Here is a 23,766-nt window from a genome sequence, read left to right as displayed (position 1 = left end):
GCGCACGCTATGAAAACGGCTCAGCGGCACGCGCCCCTTGAAATGATCTTTACTTACAGTTCTCAAGAACTGGATTTCGTCCTCCCCTTCTGCGCCCTCAGCCATGGCTGTGAAGGAGCCTGCTCAGACTCGGGAAGCCACTGACTGGCCGCAGAAACGCGATGCTGTGCCTCTCAAGCCGATATTAGCATGCAGCTCATCCACAGCCATATAGGGCAGCCTGGGTGATCCCCCCTCCTCCTCTCCTCTCCCACCTAGCTACCCCCTCTTTTCCTCCTCCTCCTCTTCTTCCTCACCCTTCTGCCCGCGCCCAGACGCCAGCAGCAGCAGCAACAGCAGCGCGTATACGCAGCCGGGGAGACAGAGGACGGAGCCCCGGTGGTGGAGATGCGCTGCTCACCTGGTGGAGATGCTCCGGAGCTCAAATGTATCGAAGCCCATTTCCGCCATGAAAACAATATTTAAGATACAAAGTCATTATTATGAGATAGAAAGTCATTATTATGAGATAAAAAGAAATAATGAGATAAGATATGCGCGTGCGCTTCAGTCACGTTGTCCGACTTTTTACAGCCTTGTCCCAACCTGTTGCCTGTATTGACACATCTATGTTGATGTTTCAATATGTATTTGTGATATCACATACACGCATAACTAGATATACTACAAGTACAACTATATAGAAGATGTTTCCTAAATTAATCCAAAACAAATGAAAATGGAACACCAGATGTAGCCTGCTGGTCCATTATTACAGAAAAGTCAAAACAATAAAACAAGATATGCGCGTGCGCTTCACGTTATCCGACTTGACGGTGCACCTTTCATCAAGACTTCGTTCCCAATCAACAGATAATGCAATTAAAAGGTTTAGAATAGTTTTAACTCACTCCGTTCCAAATGTTTATCTCCAGTGATGAAGCCACTGAAGTTATCAGCAATAATTAAATGCTGTTTCTTCATCAAACAATCTTGTAATCAAAAGAACACTTTGTTTATTGTTCTTCAACACATAACCTTGTTTAGCTCAGAGCAACAGGTCATGACCTTGTCTAGCCCAGAGCAGCAGCTCACATGTACTTCTATCTGATCCAATGACATCTGCACACTTCTAGATTAGCAAAGAAAGACAATCTTTGGTATTTTCTAATTCTGTACGTCAAGCACAAGTTAAATAATGCCCTAAAAGCGGAAGCCTTCATAATTAGTGGTGGCATTGCATTGTTATTACATTCCTGTATTTGAATTGTATTGCTGTATCTCAATTCCTCTAATTCTTCCATCTGCAGTTAATCTGCTCGCATGATTTACATCATCAAAGTTTGGGCCTCCAAGAGATGTTGAAAATGGTGTTTAGTATTATTTGATTTACTAACTCGGTTGGCTCAGGTTGTTTTTGATGCTCTGCTTGTTTATGTTTTATGTCTTTTCCTGCTGTGTGATTATAGAGCTCAGACATTAGCCGTGTTTTTTTTAAAGAAAAAAAATGATTTTTATGGTTAACTAGTTTAGAGACCCCAATAGTGCTCTCCAGGTATTTGTTAGTAGTTTTCCTATCTTTGGCGTAAAGACTCATAAAGCCCCACCAGAAGTCCATTTGACTTTGTTAACTTTAATCAAATGTGGGCGTGTCCTGCTGCCTGTATAGCATCACAAACACATGCTACCTAGAAGGGATCTGATCATTTAAACCCCTATGAAGGCCAAAATAGTGTACTCAGGCTAAATGTAACCTTTGACCTTTTGTGATGTCAGGTCAAGTGAGTCAAATTTATGCCAAAAGCAGGCTTCTTCATGCAGTGTTATTGGATGGCCACTTCATTTTTATGTGACGGTGCCATGCTGGTTTGTCCAACATGCTAAAGAGCTGGTAATCTGTTGCATTGGTTCCCAACCCAAGTGCAGAGGTCACTCTGAGGGGTCACGAGACAGGTAACATGGTAGCAAATAAGTAAATAGAACCAATTCACCTGGTCTGTGCTCTTGGATTTAAGTGTGACAAATCAATCACCGAGGTATGGTATACTGCCATCTAGTGGTAGAAAGGTGAACCCTCTGCTCTGCCTCTCATTCTGCGGCGTTCACTCAAGAAACAGCAGAATGAGGTGGAAATATAAATATAACAACTCTACACACATTAATTACTTTGATTAATCTATGTTAGGAACTGTGTTGCATTAAACAATGCAACGATTAAGTGACAAGTTGATTCTTTCTGTATTCATATATATTAGGTTATATTTTATTATATGCTATTTTGGTTATATTTTGATATGTTAGTGTTTATTCTTATGATAGTTGTAGTTTAGTTTAATACATTATGATTGTTGTTTGAATATATTGAACTTTTAGGATTGGGTCACTGATTGGGTAACACTGGGCACCTGTGGTTATATGTAGATATAACATGCACCAGGGTGGCCGATGGTTTTTTACCAGCACACGAGAGGCAGTGTCAGCATTTTGTTTATTCTTTTTGTTTGTTTAGGAAATAAATAAGAATAACATATGGAAATGGACATGACTTTCTTTTGCCTGCGTCAACTCCGAAACCCACGGTGCATCAGTGGCAATTTGATTTAGTTGTATTTGTTTTATTTGGACAAATAGCCACTACACTATTAATAAGATAAGTATGAGCTAAATAGTGCTTTGTAAACGTATCTGCTGTTTCTGGTTGAGCACTAACCCGATGCACTATATGGATATGATTCGCTCTGCAGGATCATCTGTCATGTTTAGCGGGACTTCCTGTAAACTCAGAGGGTTTTTGATTGGCAGTTGACTCCACCGTCCACTTGGAGTTAGAACCATTTCGAAAACAACATATTTTTAGTTGTATTTCTTGGTGTGTCGGACCTGGATCATGAATGAAGCAGATAGCCTCGAGTCGGGCTGCCGGTCTTTTGCATGTTGCATCTCGTATAATATTATTTAATTACCACCAAGATGCGGAATGAGAGCACTGGCGTAAAAAAATATTATGAACCAACAACCCAAAAGTGAAATCTAAAAAATATTTTAGTGTATAAATGTTTCAACCATTAGAGTATGATTTATAACCCAATATGAAGAGCATGACACGGTGTTTGCTGACCCAGTAGTTTCTAATACAGTTTTTCTCGATTGATTACACACAAAAACTGGAACTTATAACACAATGACCACAACCTGTAACTCATGTGCCAACTCCCTAAACCAATTCTGCTAAACTATAAGCACAATTATCTGCTTTAGACACAGATTTCAATTGTTAGCCACACTTTCTTCAAAACACTAAACACCATCCTCTCTACTTTGCACACTTCATCAATGCCAAAGCCTCCTTGTGTTCAGACAGAACACACTGCTGTTCAATTGGCAAAACTTCCATTTCCATGGCTGTTGTGCAATTTGGAATCAAGGCTTTAGCAATATAAGGGCCACAGGTGACCTCCTGATTTGAAGAAGAATGGATGAAAACATGGAAGGTAGAGGAGACCAGAGAGGCAGAGGAGTATTTTTTTGTCCATTTTTATTTACACTTTTCTTTCTTTTTTTGTTGACTGTAGTGGTCTATTTTCTATTGTTTGTTCTGTGAAAAAATTAGAAAAAGAAAGAAACATTTTTGTTGTATATTTGTGTGTTTTATATTTTGAGTTAAAATATTATTCATGTACAATATTTTACAACAGGAGAAAGCATACAGTACCACTGGACATGAAAAGGCATAATGCTTCTGATAAGGCCTTCATGCTGGTGTTTTCCCATTTCATCGTCGTGTTTCCCATTGAGCACATCAGTTTTCAATCGATGCTCAGAATGGCGACTCATATAATGGGCTGTGTTTGTCATTTGAAAACAAAATACCCTTTTGAGGTGACATAACACTGTTTTGAAAGCAAAGTTGCATTTTGCAGGAGATAAAAAATATTATGAACCAACAACCCAAAAGTGAAATCTAAAAAATATTTTAGTGTATAAATGTTTCAACCATTAGAGTATGATTTATAACCCAATATGAAGAGCATGACACGGTGTTTGCTGACCCAGTAGTTTTAATAATAAAAAGACATATTCAGATTTTGTTGTACATTTATTCATTCAACTCTTCAGGAAATAACTCAATACTGTACACAGTCTATGTGACAAAGGAAATACTTTATAAAGCTTTTGTAATAATTATGTCTCGTTCGGCCTGTGAGTGAGGGTTCCTGTGTGAGTGAAGAGCTTCCTGTGTGAGTGAAGGGCACTGGTCCATTGTGGTGGTCATTGATATTCAAATGATTTCACAGGTTGCAATTGCATACTATAACTTACATCTGCAGTCAACCCCCACACATAAACATCTATCTTTGTTATCCCAAACTTCCTGTAATGATGAAGTTGTTGTGGTTTCAGTAAAGTTAACAGCTGTTTGCTTTCTTTAAACCTCTGCCATCCTTCAGAGACAACTCGTGTGAGATAAGTACACACAGTATGCAGCTCAGCGTGGCGCATGGCTGACATACATAAGGTCCACGGCCAGTGTGATGTAACTTACATGCTCCAGGTTAATATAGAGATTGTGCACAGCCTTTATTGGCCTTAACTCACAAGCAGCAACATGATATATCCTCAGACAGTGGGGGAATAAACTACTAAAATAAGTATTTCCATTTTAATGCTACTTTATCGTTTGAATTCACACCAATCAGGAGGAAATATTGTACTTTTTAACATTTATTTAACAGGTGTAACAAGTAATTTTGCACATTGAAATTTGACATTAAAAAAACATAATGTTAAGTCCCAACCAACATAGACTCAGGAGGAGTTAGCGCTAATTTCACCAGCTTACATGCATATAAATTATTAAGACAGAAAGACATTCAAAGTTTAAAGAGACATTCTGCTGTATAGTGGTCAACGATAGCTTTTTATGTTTTAAGTTTTCTTTTAAGTTTAGTTGTACTGTGTCACATTGTGAAAGCCACTACTGCAATGTTGTCATTACAACAACCTGTCCTATAACACCAATACAAGAAAGAAAAAACAACAACAACAAAACAACACAGTAAATCCTGGTTTACTGTGTTCATTCAGTAGCTGGATCTCAAATGGATTGAATGATTAGGGGGAATCCTCACTAAGCCCACCGTCTGCTTCTGTCCATGACCCCATCAGTATGTGACAATGGTCCAAGGATTAGGAGTAGTGAATCTTATCTGAGGAGCCAATAGGTGTCTCTAAAATACCCGCAAGCAGTGCTGATTGGATGAAACCTGTTCACGTCACTTCAGTGGGCGGGAGTTGTCACCTGTCACCCGAGGGTCACTGCAACAGAGAAGAAACCTGCTGCTGCACAGGGAGATGAGACCGTTACAAGTAAGTGAATAGCTCTAAACATTTATTGTTACTTTTTTCCATATAATTACCTCTAAATTACATTACTGATAAACAGTGCAGGGCCTCAGGGCATTGGTTTCCCATGCATGCAATATTAACCTAAACTGTTGGTTGCCTTAGTGTACGGTTAGGGTAACCCTCTTGATTAATCATTTGGTGCATGCAATGTCAGAACATAATTTTCTATTTATGTATTCATATGCACTCATTTAAAACACTTTATTCTCTCTGTGTTAGGATTCATGTTGTGGTCCAGTGGTCTAACCACTCCGGCTTTATCAAATAACATCATGGAGGGCACTCACACCACCGTGAATCTCTACGTGCCGGTCAGCGAGAGGATCTATGTGAGTCCATCCCTCTCCTGCTGCAGGGGCCCAGCTTCCCCCTATGAAGCCCCTCTGAATCCCCAAGGAGGACGAACCTCAAAGGAGGAGGGTCCAGCTGGAGCAGCGAAGAAGGGTCAAGCAGACAAATGTGTGCTTTCGGACCTAAAAGAGTCTCTCAAAGTGTTGGACGAGTTCTGTCTGACTGAGTTGTCCCCGTTGTGTTTGGAGTGTCAGACTTCAATGAGCATGGGCAACCAACAGAGCACCAAGAACAAGCAGAACCTTCATGGTTACACGGAGAGTCGGGGTGCGTTACCAAAATCCCCACAACTACAGATTCCTCGGAAGAGAAGGAGAAGAGCGGATGGTCTCGTTCACTCCGGCGGCTTTCGGCATAACCTCAGGACGACACCCGGGGCTCAACGGGCAAGTGGGCCGACAAAGCTCCGCATGACGAGCTCTCCCACCTTTGGGGTGTGGGACGTAGAGGAAGACGGGCCGATCATGTGCACTTCTGGTGCCCAGAGAAAGCGAGTCATGGGAAAAGAAAGAGTTCCATGGTTGGAGGAGAGAAACAGGAGTCAGCAGGAGTTCAAAGCAACATGGAGCGTGAAGCTGCCCGATGCCTCGTCTGCATCGTTCAACCAAACAAGAGAGGATTTCTCCGTGAAGGAAGAATGTGCCCTCCCTGACTCTGACGCGGACCTCTCTGAATATGACAACGATGTGGACTCTGCAGATATCTCCTTCACTGTGAAGACGGAAGACAGTAGGAATGCTCAAAAAGCCGAGATCTTCAAGGCAGCCAGAGAGGCGGATGAGGAGAAGACGGCAGAAGGTGTCGAGGAGAAGTCCTCTCAATGGCGCGACGAGGAGAAGGCTGCAGCTCAGCGAGCAACGGGCAAGATTGAGGAGGTGGAGGGGATCATACGCCGGGTGAGCGTCACCAGTTCGGACTGGATCAAAGAAGGCAGCGACGGGGGAGACGATGCTCAGTTTGTCTCCGATGGATGTTTTGCGGAGAACAAGAGGTGCGATGAAGACGAGCCTCTGCTGGTTGAGGAGCTTCAAGCTCTGGGAGAAGCTCTGAGACAGAGTCTCCGTCAGGTCCTGAAGATGGAGGCGGCAGAAGCAGAGGGTGAACCCCTCACAGAGACCATGAATACTTATTTTAAGCCAAAACCAAGAAGGCCCCCAAACCCACCGTCATATTCTCACCCCTTGACCTCTACCGAGCCAGATAATTCATCACCCTCACGTTCACCTTCGCCGTCTCTGTCCGCACTCCTGGATCTTTCTCCGAGAGCATCCAGCAGCTTTGAAGACATGTCTCCCATCCCGTCGCCCTGGACCGAGCGGAGGGGAAAAGACACGTGTGAGCCTCACAGGTGGGGGGGATGCTCGGTTGAAGACGCTTTATTCCCTCAGGGGGCTGCAGACTGCGACGGGATAGGAGATGATCAGAAGAAGAGCAGGAAGAGGCGACAGAATCAGATTCAGACGTGCAGACGCACCAGTGAGACAGAAACCAGTCAAGATGATCTACTCTCTTCAGGTAACGATAACGAGTCACACAGGGCGGGGCATTAACTCAAAATTATTGTCTATCAATGTTCAGATGCGTTATATTCTGAAGATATGATCACTTTATGTTACAGTTTCACAAACGCTGTTGTCCAACTGGATTAATAATTGATAAAGTAAGTTTAAAGCAGCAGGCTCACCAAAAGGTGTATTTAGTAGCTGCTCTTGAGCTTCTGTTTGTATCACATGACTTTCATCAGCGAATAGATTTTGTCTAAAAATGCAGTTTATTTTGTAGAACCCAAAATCATAAATGACAAATTTGCCTCAGAGGGCTTTACAATCTGTACACAGACGACAGCCCTGTCCCAGGACCTCACTTCTCAAGAAGGCAAATAGTGAGATAAAATAGAAGTTTTTAGACAGTTTCTGATTGAAAGCAGAGGTGGAGTCACATGAGCAGGAGTCAAGACTTTTGACTGAAAACATTGTTGATACATTCCACTTAAACCCAAAGATTGAAAAGTTTGTTATTTAAAAAGTGTGCCGCAAATCAAGTCATTTCCTAAATCAGCAAATGTAAACACTATTCATTCCCAGCTAGTCAACACTTAAATCCTCAGATACATTTAATATACTATTACCAAAATGCTGGAGGAGACGGTAATATAAGACTTGCTTAGGCTTTAGACTCCAAACTAAAAGTTTAGTTCTTGGGACTTGAGGCGTGCGACACGATCAATTGTTCTCACTTCTGGTTGATAGCCAATATATCATTAAGGTATTGAGGTTTTCTTAAAGTATTATCGAGGAAAAGTACAAACTCATTTCATTGAGTAAGACAGTTTGTTAGATAACAGACATTTCTTTTCCAGAGTATACTCTATTGGTTCCTTTCAGATTCAGTTTATTGGTATGGAGGATACGATGAGGTACCTGTCAGTGTACGCTGCACTAAGGACAAAATACCTTCACAGAGAAAAAAATAATAATTACATGGACTTGTACACACACACACACACACACACACACATACAAAACATCACTTTTTCACCACAGCTGCTGAAGCAGACAGAAGGATGTGTGGTAGTCTGTAAATAATGACCCCTTGCTGGTCTGACATACCACCACGTCTGTGTGTGTGTGTCTTTGTGTCTGTGTGTATGTGTGTGTGTGTGTGTGAGTGTGTTCGCGTGTTTGCTCAGGCATGATATACCAGAGAGCACCTGATGTTTATATATCCTCATAGTCCTGCACTGGCACTGACCTGACAGCCCGAGTTTCCATTTAAGTGTGTGTGTATGTGTGTGTGTGTGTGTGTGTGTGTGTGTGTGTGTGTGTGTGTGTGTGTGTGTGTGTTTCTTTATAGATGGATGCAAACATCAAATAACTCTCTGGATCAATTAAAATAAAATGTTGCACCGTAGTTGCACATAACTCTATGACACTTATTTATGCCTTTTATGGGACATGATATGCACATTGTATTTCTCTGGTTGGTCTATTAGACCATAACTGTTTACTCCAGAAACACAATAGATTAAGGGCAATACATGTTGGAGCATCTTTTTACAGTTAAAAAAGTCACAACCTTCCACTGAGTCACTACAGTGACAGACTCCCGCTGTGACTCCCGCTGTGACTCATGCTGTATATTTAATTTCTAGAAGAGATCTCTAAATTTCAATTCTCAATTCTTCATATTTGATAAAAAGGTGGAGTTTTGAGATGTAATATCAGATAAAACATCCGGTTGCTTCAATGAAGAGCTGAGTTTGAATACACTGTATCTTCAGAGACAGTGTGGCATTCTACTAATGAATGTACAGAGAGGATTGCTTGAGTCTTGTATTCAGCGATCGTCGGATGTCCCTTCCTCCCTTTTAGGGAGATGAGAGCCGGACAGACTGAGCAGCCGGACGCCCAGCTGTCCAAATAGGATCAATGCTCTGAGCTTTGTGAAATACAACACATCGTCAGAGAGAGCTCATTAGAGCGAAAGTAAGAAAGACACACAGAGTCTTCGGAGGGTTTTATTCTCTTCAATGTTTGTCAAGACGAGGACAGATAACACATCTCCATAAACTGTGAGGGCGGTCATGAGTCCGCTGAGAGTTACACAACCATCATCTCAGTGGGAACTCTAATCTGAAATGATACAGGTGGATTTGGACTGTGTACAAAGTTTATTTGTCAATACATGAGTGTAAATATGATTTGAGAGATGTTTGTAAATTCACGGTACAAAAGCCTAAAAAAGGGATTAAAAGAAGATGTATTTCTGTTGTAGGAGACCAATTATGGAATAATGTTGAAATGGATGTAAGAATGGTGAACTCCTTTTTGGTTTTCAAGGGAATTATTTATAAAACAATTCTTGAGAGTTATAAATGTAATTAAAAATGTATTAATATGGAAGATGTATATGGTAGTATATATAAATATATATTTTTATTTTGTTTATTGTTTGTTTGTTTGTTGTTGTTTCATGTTCTTCTTTATTTTATATTAATTTTCTGATTTATTTTTATTTCAATTTAGGATAGGAATTTATAAGCATTTTTTGCTTCTACCTATACCTTTTCAGTCTTTCTCTTTTGTATATTATATAGGATAATATTGTATTGTATTTGATTTGATTGACTGAATAAAATACACAAACAAACACAAACAATTTACTCCAGGACATCCTCCTCTATGGACCCAAACGATAGAGAGAGGACTGCATGACCAGCCACGGAAATATAATAATAATAAATGGGAGAAATATGGATGCTGGAAGTGAAAGTAAACAAGGTTGTGCTGCCTTTCACCACATCTGCTCCACATTTTCATCTCAATAGTATGTCAGCTTGGTCGTAGTGGGAATTAAACCCCCGATTTCTTAGAAAGGTGATGGTTGACGAGAAATAGATAAATGGATAGTTTGTGTACTTAAATATCCAAATTAATTAAAAACATTATCATCCATAGGTAGACAGCATAGCAGGTATAACTGATAGGATGGAACTGCTTAATAAAACACTATGAATAGCTATATATCTTCTCTCTTATATTCTCATGGTGACACTGTAGTGCAAGCCACAAGATTTAGATAGAGGGATAGATAGATAGATAGATAGATAGATAGATAGATAGATAAATAGATAGATAGATAGATAAATAAATAGATAGATAGATTGATAGATAGATAAATAGATAGATAGATGGATAAATAGATAGATAGATAGACAGACAGACAGACGGAGAGACAGACGGACAGATGGAGATATACTTTATTAATCCCACCGGGGGACCTTTTTAGCTACAGCAGCATTCATAAGCAAAACACATTTTAAATGCACATATATACAAATATAGAATAATTAAAAGAATGCACAATATATACAAAAAATAGAATAATAAGAAAATGCACACAAAATAAATAAAAAATAGAAGAGTATAATATGTAATTAAATGAATTTACAAAACAAAAACAGTAGTGCAAAGATATTGACCAACAAACAGCAGTGTAACGGTGTTGTTGATTTACTGCAGTTCTGGAGAATCAGTCACTTGATTCATTTTATTTTATTTGGTTTAAAGGTTAACAGTCCTAGCCATTGTCATGTGTGGAAAGCGTTTCCCTCCATAATGAAAGCAAATGTTCAAAGCATTTTTTTTCAGATGCACCAGCTGCTGTTGCACTTTGATATTGAACCACTTCAGACTGTCAAACATCAGACATGTGTCAGATGTTATACCACGTATCAAAAGGTTCTCAAATCAGAGCTCAAAGAAATGCTGTGTGTTTTTTCTCTTGTGATGCTGTTTTTATAGATAAAAAGAAAGAATGAAACAAACTCAATTTGGCCAATTTGACTTGCCGTGTGACAAAATACTGATGATGATTTGACTCTTTTCCTCCAGATGAGGTTCTGCGGAGACAGGAGAACATCTGGCAGCAGGAAGTCGAGGAGTCTCTCTCCTTCTGCAGGTCACTTTCTCATCCCTCCAGGCCGAAACACATCGACTTCCTGCGCATCACTGCACCTGAAGATGACATCATTGATACACCGACATCCACGCCTAGCCCACCGGAGTTACGGGTGAGTAGTTCTGAAGACTGTATCTGTGTTATGCTGTCGAAGACTGGGAGTTCAAAGTATTACCACAACCTAGAAGATTGAAGTTTTTTCATCTGACCATCTGACTAAAAAGACAACTTGCAGATTATTGGCTCGTGATGGTGTGCCAAAGGGACCCAGAGCACAATACCTAACCAGTAAAACACGAGAGCTGAGAGACACTGGGCCAACACCAGGAAGTGTGACATAAAGTGACGCCCTTAGGAAATGTGTCTAATCTGGGGTGAAAACAAGATGACATGTAAATGGTTGAAAATATACCTTTTTTTCCTGAACTTTTTACGACAGCTAAAGCATTTAATGTACTTTTTGCAAGTGTGGGAAAAGTTAGAATAAAGAAAAAAGCATTTGCATCTTGTTGCTGTAGCTTTGGACTCAGATGCACTTTTACTTCTGGTGTTTTCTGTCTAATTCGCATTAAAATACAACGATTCTGAAACTAATGAAAATAAAGAATGACAATATTCCATCATCATTAATCTACATAGTCCAACTATAGTAGAGTCTGGTCTCTTTGGCTGCCCTGTGGATTCCGGTTAAAGAAAAGCCTCATGCAGTGTGTGTGTGACAAAGAGTTCCTTGTTGTTACATAACAGAAGGGATTTAATGCAACCTTGTATTAGCAATGGCATCTGTATTGAATAAAATGCTAGTTTACTGGGGTTTAAAGTTCTAAAGCTCTGCCTCTCTGTACACTTGAGTGTGTGGAGTTGAGACCAACTGCATATAATATGACCGATAATAATGATAATAATCATACATGTAATGTAACTCATGCAAATATGCAATCCAAACAGCAGGATACACAAATAAAATATATGCATACAATGTGTGTAACTTTTGGTAAATTGCTCTTTATGAATGTTTACAAAAACTAAACTTACAAAATCATGTCTGTTGTATTGTTAAATTGTAAAATTGTCTGATTTTATATTAAAACGTAAAGATTGAGTTCAGAGCGTAAGACTAGATATGGTGTTTAAAGGATATGTCCATATTATCTCCTAAATTCTTTTTACTTCAAATTAAAACTTTTTTTAATGAAGACTTTTCCAATGTTTATATATATATTTATAAATATATAAATACACAGCACACACAGCATAAAGCAGCACACATACATGGTTTTATATATATACATATATATATATATGTATATATATTAGTGCTGTGAAAAATAACGCGTTAACTCAGTTAATTAAATTACAGGTTTAACTTCGTTATTTTTTTTAACGCATTTAACGCATGCGCAGAATGAGCTTCCAATCCGTCTGTTGGTCGTCTCTCCAGCAGCGTGTCATTCTGTCTCTACGTGTCACGTTAACATGACTCCGATCCCCGTCTCGCGTGCCGCAGAGCTCGGATGCCGGCGTGTGTGCGCACATCGGGACGAAAAAAAGTCACTTGCACCAATATTTTAATGCAGGGGTGCTCAATATGTCGATCGCGGTTGCCGCAGAGTTCAGATGCCGGTCTTCGCGCATGAAAAGTCACGAGCACCCCCCTAACTGTTACTCATCAAATGTAGTCAAACAAAAACGGAGCAAATCACCGTGGTCATGGCCCGGGCAAAGACAGCGCGGTCTCCTGGCTTCAACACGTTACTGTCAGGGAAGACACAGCGCACCAAAAAAAAAGTTTTTTTGTAAAACTTTTTACCTTTTCTGATTCCGCTAGCTCTTTGCTAACTTCCGCTAGTACTTCCGCTAATACCTCCGCTAATACATCTACTTAGAAAGTGTATTCTGTACGTTTTCTCCGTCGAAATGTTGCAAGACCCGACTTGCTGCATTGATCGCGACTTTAGACATTGTGTGTTAGGGCTCCTCTTGTGAAAAATTATTACGAAATAAAAGAAAATGTATATGTTCTTTGCAAAGATGAGGATATGTTGAATGCTGGGATACCAAACATGCCCATGTTTATTGACGTGGTCTGCGTGAGCAAGCCGTTTAAAGGGAAGGGGAGGGGCTTAAGGACGCCGGCGTCCTCAGTGGAGTGGAAGAGGTTAACCCTCCTGTTACCTTTACATTTACTAACATATTTTACCCTCGGGGTCAATTTGACCCCAGCAATTAAAACCTCCAGAAAATTATTAGAATTAATATTGTTTCCCAAGTTTAAGTGTGAGGTACTTTATGTTTGTTTGTTGACTACCTAAATAGCCCATTAAATATATAAAAAAGTTGATATTTCTTATAAGTTTGACACAGTGAAAAACAGCCTGGGGTCAAATTGACCCCAAAGAACACCGACGTTAAACATTGAATGGGGTCAAATTGACCCGAAAGGTAACAGGAGGGTTAAACATTCTGTTTAGGATGAAGATGTATTAATGTTCCATATGGAAGAAAACTGCTAAATAACTGCTGAGTTGCAGCACCATTGTATAGAAGAATGTATAAATGTATATATCCGTCTTTTGTCATAAATCTCTATGTTCTCACAAAATATACCGAGAATATCTGTAATATGTGATTAATCATGATTAATCCACAAAAACCTGTGATTAACCCGATTAAAAATTTTAATAGTTTCACAGCCCTAATATATATATTATATATACAGTATATATGTATATATATGTATATATATGTATATATACACTACCGTTCAAAAGTTTGGGGTCACTTAGAAATGTCTTTATTTTTCAAAGAAAAGCACTGTTTTTTCAATAAAGATAACATTAATCAAAAATACACACTATACATTGTTAATGAGGTAAATGACTATTCTAGGTGGAAACGTCTGGTTTCTAATGAAATATCTCCATAGGTGTATAGAGGCCCATTTCCATCAACTATCACTCCAGTGTTCTAATGGTACATTGTGTTTGCTAATCGCCTTAGAAGACTAATGTCTGATTAGAAAACCCTTGTGCAATTATGTTAGCACAGCTGAAAACAGTTATGCTGGTGATATAAGCTATACAACTGGCCTTCCTTTGAGCTTGAAGTTTGTAGAACAAAATTAATACTTCAAATATTAATCATTATTTCTAACCTTGTCAATGTCTTGACTATATTTTCTATTCAATTTTCAATTAATTTGATAAATAAAACTGAGTTTTCATGGAAGACACAAAATTGTCTGGATGACCCCAAACTTTTGAACGGTAGTGTATATATAACCATGTATGTGTGCTGCTCGAGGCTGTGAGTGTTGTGCGTGTGCTCTATGACTCTCATGCTCTTTCATGGGATTATCTGTATTTATTCCTATTACATAAACACAGCTCATATAATAAAGGCAGCAGTGTCCCTCCCAAGGGAATGCAAAACACACTTTATTAGCATTGCTTGGGTTAAGTGCACAAAGTTAAGACGCTGCTGCAGAGTTTCAGGCACGTCTCGGAGGAGAGTAATCGTTAGAGGAACAGGGTAGTGGCGTGAAGTAAACATGTCACCTACCTGCTGCTGATAATGTAATATAAAAGCAAATAAGGGTGGAACCCGAGAACAAAGCATAACCTGAACCAAGGACGGGGGAGGTTTAAGGTCTCTTTTCGATTTTTCAAAACTCAGGAATCCATCAAGTAGAAAAGTCTCTTCCTCATGAGGCTTGACATGTGTGCTACTCAGAGCGTGTCTCTGGGTTCCTATCCATGTTCAGCACGATTCTTACTTTTCTGTATTAAATGACTCCCCTCTTTCTTTGTGAGATTTTATACATCTATATTGTGTATGTATATATATATATATATATATAGATATAAGGGTTTTCACATCTTTAATCACACCTTTAAGATATTGTGTAGTTTTTATGTTACTCTGTTTTATTCTATTTTTTTATAGTTATTTTTCTTGGGACTTATTTTCCATTTATTTATTCAAGCATTTTACGTATTAATCAATATCACCAGCTTGACTGTGAGTATCTTTGTTTTTAAAATGTGTTTCGTTATTTCTGAATCAACTGTGTCAACTCTTAAATATTTGCTTCGTGGAAGTATTTACATAATGTATTGCTCTGTAAGGTGTGTTTCTTACTTTATTACACTTTATTTCTGACTTTTTATTGCCTCCTTCTTTCGTGTTATTCTGAGTCACCAACTCGAAATACTTGGTCACTTTATTTTTTGACAACCGATAATCTGACAGCGTTTCCACAGTGTACGCTCGATGTAAAGTGAGCTGATGAACGGTTTCGTGCAGGTGGGGCTCGACACACTAAGACGCCCTGATTAGCAGGGTGCTGCTCTGTACCTGCAGGGTAGCTGAGAGAACCTCCATGTGACTGAATGAAAACGTCATCGCGCTCCCTGGCCGTCTTGTTTACACTCCTTCAGCTCTGGGTGTGGATCTGTCAGGGTGTCGCCACACACAGTGGCTTTAAGTCACCATCTGCTTCCAGTTAAACCATAACAACCCGACCCATGGCGTCCGAGATGCAGCTCCGTAGACTGCAGAAGCCGTAGAGGAGCCGAAGGGAAAAGGAGGAGGCAGAACTTGAAAACCAGGACTTGAATCTGACTTTTCATTGTGGTTGAGTCAGCGGCAGAGCCATGCAGCCGGGGCTTGGAAAGTTTCCTTCTTCCATTACTGTGTGGATTCCTCCCCTGTTATTTTGGTGGCTCCAAGCAACTAACTTCCAGTCTGGAAATGCAGTTCTCCTGAGAGGCATGAAGGAGTGGTGAGAGGATAAATCTATTGCTTTTCAACAAACTGGAGCAGAAACAGGTCGGATTTTCACAAGCGGTGATACAACTTTGACTTTTCTTTCTCATTATTATTGATAGTAAATGGCTGCTGCATGATCCTGGAATCAGCTGTACAACATTAGTGCATGCCACACATGCCTGAACACCAATTACACCTCCTGAGACGAAATTCTTCTCACCTAAGATAGCACGATGCTGCACTTCTCAAATATGAACAGTTTAAATAGGCTCTTCAATATTGACATTGTGGGAAACGCTTTTCAAGAACATCCTGTTCCCTCCGCTCCGGGTGATGTCACCACTGTCGAGGAGCTTTGAGCGATTTGTGAGCGACGGAGGAGCCAAAAGCCGTTCTGAAGTTTTTCAGGACGCTCTCAGAGGAGGAGGACGAGGATCTAAAGCGAGGAGGCACTGGGTTGATTTGTAATCTCAAAAAAAATAGGCATGTGAGTTTTGAAGATGCTGTGGAGAACAGCAGAGACTCCTTATCAGGCACTCTATACCCTCATGTAGGGGAGGAGATCACCTCCAGACCAGAGGGAGACGTAAGTAAGAGAGAAGCAGGAAACGACTCAGACATGGCAGAGGAGGAGCGGAATAACAATGACAACCTAACAGAGCCGCGAAGCGCGGCCGTGAACGAGAACTGGCTGGATGACCGGACCCTGGTGGAGTCTCTGCAACCAAAACATGAACACATTTCAAGTGACTGCACAGATACAGGATGTGAATGTGTCGCAGCACCAGGTGTCACGCAGGATGATGCTGAAGAAGCTCGTCGGAGAGGGAGACAAGGCGACGGAGATGTTCACTGCGAGGAAGATTTTGTCACAAGGGCTTCCAGTTCCAATGTGGGTTTCCACCCTGAGGAGTCTGGGAACAGCAGATCCTCTAAAACCAAACATGTAATTATAATGGTGACTCAGACCAGACCTGCAGAGGAGGAGGAGGTCGAACCCTTAGCGGCAGCATCGTTGGAGCCAGCTGGTGGCCCTTCTTGCTTTCAAAATATTGATGAGGACGAGAGAACAGGTGCAGCGGAAGACAGCGAAGGGGAAGAGACGCGCGACGCGTCGCCAGATGTTCCCGTCCGACGTTCCCTTCTACCCAAAGACACCGCACCAAATATGATCGCAGCATCTGCGGTCAATGACCTTCAACATGGATCCACCTGCACGAGAGGCACCTTCCTCCCAGGACCCCCCACGGACAAGCAGAACCAGATCCCGGCTTTCTTCAGAGGCCTGAGGGTTCTGAAGAAGGGGGTAGTCGGACCTGAGCACGACACCGTGGCCCAGATCAAGCCTTCATCTCAGGAAACAAGGGGGGAGATTTCCCCTGAGAAGCAGGGGGACGCTAAAGCTCAGGGGCGCCTCCTCGGCCACATCTCCCAATTCCTGACCAGGAAAAAGAGTGTGGACGAGAAAGAGGAAATGATAGAAATGGAGGGCGAGGGAGATCAGGTTGAGGATGAGGAGAGCCAGATTGAAGAAAGTGAAATGGGTGAGAGGAAGGAGCTCGAAACAGAGGAGGGTGCAGAGGTTTCATCTGAGTCTCCGAAACCTTCTGTGTCCAGTGCAGAATCTGCATTTGATGCCTTCAAAGCCTTTTTCACCCCAAAGCCTTTGAAGAAGGACCCGACAGAGAAGGTGGACCTGGATGCAGTGAGGAAGAAGATAAGAGCAGATAAGGAGATGCTGAGAGCGCTGTTTGAGAGAAAATCCAGCGTGACGCCAGAGAAGAGAAAGTCATCAGATGGCAAAGTACGAGTTGTGTATGAATAAAGCATCAGTGGCTTTACCAGAGCCACAGTTGGAATATTCTCCTGTGCGTAATGAAGCTCTATTTGTAATTGATTGTTAAAAATATGTCAAACTCTTTCCCCTACCTCTCAGTCAGAGGCCTCCTCCCCAGCAGAGGGAGAGGAAAGGACTCCTGGTCGCCTACAAGCCGTCTGGCCGCCAGTCAAGGAGGAAAAAGTTGGGCTGAAATACACAGAAGCAGGTACTCACAGATTATTACATTCATTTTTGTCATAAATTGGCTTTTCTAATCTCATCTCTAAACAGTATTTAGGGGCAACACTCTCATTTTGCTACAAACTGCAGGCACTTTTGATGAAAGGGACACAATAGAGAAATGAGCATAACATATTCTAATTAGACTAAACAAATATACGCTTCATACGGTACAGCACATGAGATAGATGAACTATACCATCCTTTATTTGCAGGAAAGTTCTCCGTAGACAAATTGAATGTACAATATGTGGACTTGGGGTATTTATGGGTTCATGTTGCGTTAAAACTTTATTTAGCAGTGTGTAAACAGGAGTACTGTGTCATTTTTTATGGCAGACATGTCCTCATGTGTTTGTATTCGTTAAAGAGGATCAACATGCAGGTTAACCAACAGTGGAAACTTGAGAAAAGCCTGCCAAAATAAATCTGAATAAATCAAATGAATTGAACACAGCAGGAGCCTGTACAATGAAAATAAACTCACACAGACTCATTACAGTAAACTGAATATTCATGGCAGGCGGCTCTATGGACACAAAGCTGTAGAGGGAGTGGGCATGTTTGCACTGTGCTATCATGTGATGGACGTGATATCAAGCTCCACTGCTTGGGCAAACACCACTCCACCCAGCAAACCTGCAGCGCCTTCAGTAAGGGGAGGGATTAACTGGACCGCATACGAGGGGTCACGAGGGGTCACGAGGGGCACAGGCTGAGGGTCTCTCTAGCAAATCATAGTGCAGAAAAAAACGTGGCCGACTGAGACCTCTATTTACTCGCTCCTTAACATTGTGAGGAAATCACAACTAGTGAGCCAAGTTTCTTCTTTTTTTTGTTTGCAGCTACTGGTCAACAAGTGTCACTGCTTGTAACCATGGAAACATGACTAACTAGAACGGGCACTCGGTAGAGCACATACCTTCGCATATCACAAGATTGGGCATTGAATTATGAACATGTTGGCATTAGTTGCATGCCAAATGGAAAAAAATTGACCGAGCTATGGTAAAAAGAAGATTTTGACCTTTTCATGACCTTGACCTTGACCTTTGACCCGATCGATCCCAAAATCGAATCAAATGGTCCCCGGATAATAACCACTCATCCCACCAAATTTCATGCGATTCGGTTTAAAACTTTTGTTGTTACGCGAATAACACGCATACAAATAAATAAATAAATAAATACACGGCGATCAAAACATAACCTTCCGCATTTTCAATGCGAAGGTAATAAGTCACTTTTTGCATTTGTAGAAATGGTCTAACTTGCATGAAACTAATCCGAGGGCAAAAACCAATCTGTCCTAAATAGGACAGCTTTTTAAAAGAACAAAAGGGGCCCTGCTTCCTTTGCGTGCGCTCTTCATTAAATGTCTACCTCCTGTCGGACATTTCCTGCTCAACTTAGCTGTGCCGGAACATACGCTTTCCTTACACGTGAAGCTCTACCGCCACCACCTGGTCAGGTGGTGTACTGCAGCTGTATCCTCCAACAGCCCCCCGGCCTCCAGCAGGGCTAAAGCATCAATGTGAATTATTCACAGATCTCAAGTGTCTCACAGTTGTTGTGATGTGTTCGTCTTCAGCGTGTCTCCGTCCGCATCACTGGTGTTGCCATGGTGATAAAGAAAGCCCCCTCGGGCTCCGCAGCTGTAGTGATAAACACCTGTTGGTGGTACCAGAGGGAACACAAGGCTGTTGTAAAATGTGGTTGTGCTCCGTTTCCTCTCAGAGCACCAGGCGGCTCTCCTGCAGCTGAAGAGAGAATGCAAAGAGGAGCTGGAGACGTTGCAGGTGATGAACGATGCACTGAGGGGCCGAACCACCGCGACATGTTGGGATATTCACTTATTTGCTTTCTTGTTAAGAGTTCAATCTCCTCATCATCCCCGTTAACTCTCATGCTTTTTTATGAGATGATAAATCCTGCTGTTGTTGAAGGTGTTTACAGAATCTTCAAAGACACTTCTGTCCATCTGGATTTAAAAAAACTCTTTCTAGTTTCTGATGAGTTTGTTTAAAGCGGTCTCCTGAGTTGCAACTGTTTTCTAATCCAAACAAAGATGACTGGAAGTGACACACACTTTGTTTAATTTTGTTTCACTTTTCAATAATTCATTTATTTCCCTGTCACTAATAACATGTATATATTTATCTTGCATCATGAAAGTCAAGCAAAGTGATACGTCACTTCTGGCTGAGTTAGGACAGAGTTTCGACTTGGGAAATGTTTCCATCATTTCAAAAAAATATTCCTCAAAAAAATGTATGAACTTATTCAATGGAAATCAGAGAATGTGTTCAATTAGTACATTTCTAATGAATTTCTTCAAAAAAGATGTGTTCATGTAACCGGAGCATCTGCAGATCTCAACATGAAAAAGAAGCGAGCATCAATCCACCACGTATTGAGAATTAAATGTGCAATAATCATTTTTCTTTTATCATAATTAGTGTTTTGTAGTTAATGCATGTAGAATGCAATAGAAACATTTGTGTTATCCTGATAATAGGACGATTATAGCATTACCTTAAAAAAGGCAATATGATATGAGAGATTTACAGTTTATTTATGAAAGAAATTCTGTGACTTCAATCCTCACGAGGGTCAGAGAGGGTCAAAGTGTGACTTCTCTCTTTTCCAGGACGACCTTGGTCACGACCTCTCCAGACTGAGGGTGGAGAACGAGGACAATGTCGCCCATCTGGCTGAGATGCAGGCCGAACTCTTCCGGGTCGGGACGCGCACTCGTGGAGAACTCAGAGACGTCGCCGTGTCAACGGGAGACGACTTCACGCACAAATCCTTCCGCACAGTCGGCGTCCAGACCGACCGAGAGACATTTGTTCGGACTCACGAGGATGGAGAAGATTCAGGGAGAGTCCACGCCGGCGCTCAGCAGCAGAAGGTGACCCCCAAAAAGCTGGACCTGGCTTCTATCAGCCTCAGCCTGGCCGGTCAGGGGGACGACTCTTCCTCCTCGACGCATGAAACTCCATCACAAACTCCTCCTCCAGCATCAGAACAACCTCCTGCTCCTTCTCAGGCAACCAAAACAGACAATCTGCCTCCTCCTCCTCCACCTCCACCATGTTTGTCTTCACCTTTACACCACATGCATCTGTTGAATGTCTCTCCACCAGCAGCTCCTCCTCCTCCTCCACCTCCGCCATGTTTGTCTTCACCCTTACACCACATGCAGCTGTCAAATGCCCCTCCACCAGCACCTCCTCCTCCTCCTCCTCCTCCATCCATGCCAGGCTTTGCTCCCCCACCACCTCCTGGTCTCTTTGGGGGTCTCATTGCTGAAAAACCTCCGAGGAAACTGACAGTGGAGCCTTCTCAACCCATGAAGCCTCTTTACTGGACCAGAATCCAGATCCAGGACACCAAGTAGGTTCCCAACAAATAAGAAAATACACAAGATGATCATCATCCACAAATCAAGTAATTTTACTTTAGGATTAAGTAAGAACGAATTGTTTGTGACTGTTAAAATCAATCTAATGAAATCAAAATGTAAACATTTATAAAAGGGTCAAATGAGTCTCAGAGTCACAGTTCTCTTAACAAGCCAAAATACATTAATAGAACACATGAAATGAAATACATTGAGTTTGAATATGTAAGATGTTGAAGTAAAAGCAGAGGGTTTGAACGGTCTTTTTAACTGAAGTAGAAATGTGTATCTTATTAAAAACTAAAAATACATGTATTTACAACATACAGGAACAAGACGTTGTGGAATATCTTAGAGGAACCAAATCTAATAAACACCAGTGAGTTTGAGGATCTCTTCTCCAAAACCACCACACAGACCAGGAAGAAGCCGCTGTCAGAGGCGTACAAGAAGAAAGCCAAAGACAGGAAGGTAACACTCACAGGAGCGGGAACCTCAGTGTGGGAGGATCTGCTGATGTTGTGTGTCCACGAGAGGGCACTGATGCCACCGAGTCTTCAGACCAGTACAGAAAGAGCATTATAAATCCAGATTGAGACACAATTATGAGACTTTTGGAGGACAAAGACACTAAAGGATGCACCCATGTTCGACTTGATGTTCTCCACAAACCAAGAGCTTTGTATTCAACTCACAGTTGTGATTGAGTTGTTGTTGGTTCTTCAAAATTGTACAATAATCTATCCACTAATGGCTCACTAATGGTTTGTAAAAGTGCTCATTGTGTAAGTGTGTGTGTGTGTGTGTGTGTGCTCAGATCATTAAGCTGCTGGACGGGAAGCGCTCTCAGGCCGTGGGCATCCTCATCTCGAGCCTCCACCTGGAGATGAAAGACATACAACAAGGTGAGTGATGTCGTGTTGCTAGGAAACAGCCAGGGTCAAAGTTGGTTTGCTTAAAAAAAAACTAAGAAAAATACATGTCACAGGTTCAGGTATACTTTTACTCCTCTGCATTTCATTTTACTTTTTACTCCCTTGTACTCGATCCAATTAATCTGCCAGCTGGAGCTTCGCAGATAGTTTACAGTAAATTAAACTGCTCAACCGTGTATAAAATTAATAAATAATCTCTACTCCAGACGACTACAATATTATATTACTGTTTCCATGTTGATTTATCCGTCGTAATAATCCGATAGTATGGTGTTTTTGGTGAGTACTTTTACACTTAAATTACATTTTACTGATAATACTTTTACTCAAGTTAATACAATATCTTGAATGGAGGAGTTTTATTTGCAACAGAGTATTTGAGAATTTGAGGAAAAATAAGTATTTGAAAACTTTGTATTATTATTTACTTTACGGTAGCTCGGCGAGACAATATTTTAAATGTTTACATATTTAAACATTTTCAGTGTTTCTCCCAAATGCCTGTTCTTGTCGTGGTGGTCAGTCCTGTCATGAGCATCACCATTAAAACCTCAAAATGTGTGTAATCAAACAGAGAATTACAACAACAAAAAACATCAAATGAGAGATTTCAGTAAATCACTAAACTAGCTGTATTTCCCAGCCGGTCTGGTAACTCGAGTACGCCGGCTTCGTCTGTAAACATTCAGGTAGCCGCAGCTCCCTGAACCTCACACACCCTGGCATCACGCTGGCGTCACCCTGTACTTCCCTCTGAACGAGGTGGTGAATATGAAGCCGGATTAAAGGCTGACACACTCGCCACAATGTCAGCATGACATTTACAGGGAGACAATCTGCATCGCTCATCCCAAACTCAACAGCAGACTGAGAGGATTTCAATTTAATGAAGTTTATTTCATATAGCCCAATATCACAAATTCCGAATAGTCATAAGCGGGGACATCTGCAGGAGGCCGGCGCACCAGACAGGAGGAAGCAGACACAGCCAGGTCCAATGGACCCTATGAGGTGTGAAGTCACAAAGACTGAGAGGAAGAAGCAGAGTTAGTAATGTGTGATGGAGAGACGTAAATTCATCCAGGAGAGAGAGAAGAGGAGATAGGTGCTCAGTGTATCCTAAAATGGACGAGCATGGTCATCTGCAGCTCTCTGTTCGGCCTCCCCACTTTTCCAGTTTTCTTCTTTTCTAGATTTCCACAGTGTCCCAGCTGCTGTATCTCAAATGTGATATCTGTGCTTATGAACATCACCCCCCCCCCCCCCCAACCTCTAGCTGTACTGGCAGTGGACCACTCTGTGGTGGACCTGGAGACTATTGAAGCGCTGTATGAAAATGTAGGTTTCACAGCACACCGACACACTGCGGTTTAAATGCATGTGACGTGTGTGACTACGAA

At 41.3% G+C, this 23,766-nt stretch overlaps 2 protein-coding genes across 2 annotated transcripts in view; one reads left to right on the top strand and one right to left on the bottom strand.

The window, feature by feature from the left end:
• ryr3 (ryanodine receptor 3) overlaps positions 1-123 on the bottom strand; it is a 103,640-nt gene extending 103,517 nt beyond the window's left edge. The window contains exon 1 of the mRNA XM_056428514.1: positions 58-123. Coding sequence (XP_056284489.1) covers positions 58-105 — 48 coding nt within the window. The 5' untranslated portion in view covers positions 106-123. The remainder of the gene's footprint in view (positions 1-57) is intronic.
• LOC130203024 (uncharacterized) overlaps positions 104-23,766 on the top strand; it is a 33,705-nt gene continuing 10,042 nt past the window's right edge. Inside the window, exons 1-12 of the mRNA XM_056428922.1 lie at positions 104-166; positions 259-427; positions 1,756-1,760; positions 5,262-5,346; positions 5,605-7,251; positions 11,130-11,308; positions 17,903-18,011; positions 19,763-19,824; positions 20,676-21,424; positions 21,761-21,902; positions 22,249-22,336; positions 23,643-23,704. Coding sequence (XP_056284897.1) covers positions 104-166; positions 259-427; positions 1,756-1,760; positions 5,262-5,346; positions 5,605-7,251; positions 11,130-11,308; positions 17,903-18,011; positions 19,763-19,824; positions 20,676-21,424; positions 21,761-21,902; positions 22,249-22,336; positions 23,643-23,704 — 3,360 coding nt within the window. The remainder of the gene's footprint in view (positions 167-258; positions 428-1,755; positions 1,761-5,261; positions 5,347-5,604; positions 7,252-11,129; positions 11,309-17,902; positions 18,012-19,762; positions 19,825-20,675; positions 21,425-21,760; positions 21,903-22,248; positions 22,337-23,642; positions 23,705-23,766) is intronic.

This window comes from Pseudoliparis swirei, chromosome 12 (genome assembly GCF_029220125.1).
Source record: "Pseudoliparis swirei isolate HS2019 ecotype Mariana Trench chromosome 12, NWPU_hadal_v1, whole genome shotgun sequence".
NCBI classification, from domain to species: Eukaryota; Metazoa; Chordata; class Actinopteri; order Perciformes; family Liparidae; genus Pseudoliparis; species Pseudoliparis swirei.
The sequence above is the reverse complement of the archived record's forward strand: the minus strand, read 5'-3'. Positions and strand labels throughout refer to the sequence as shown.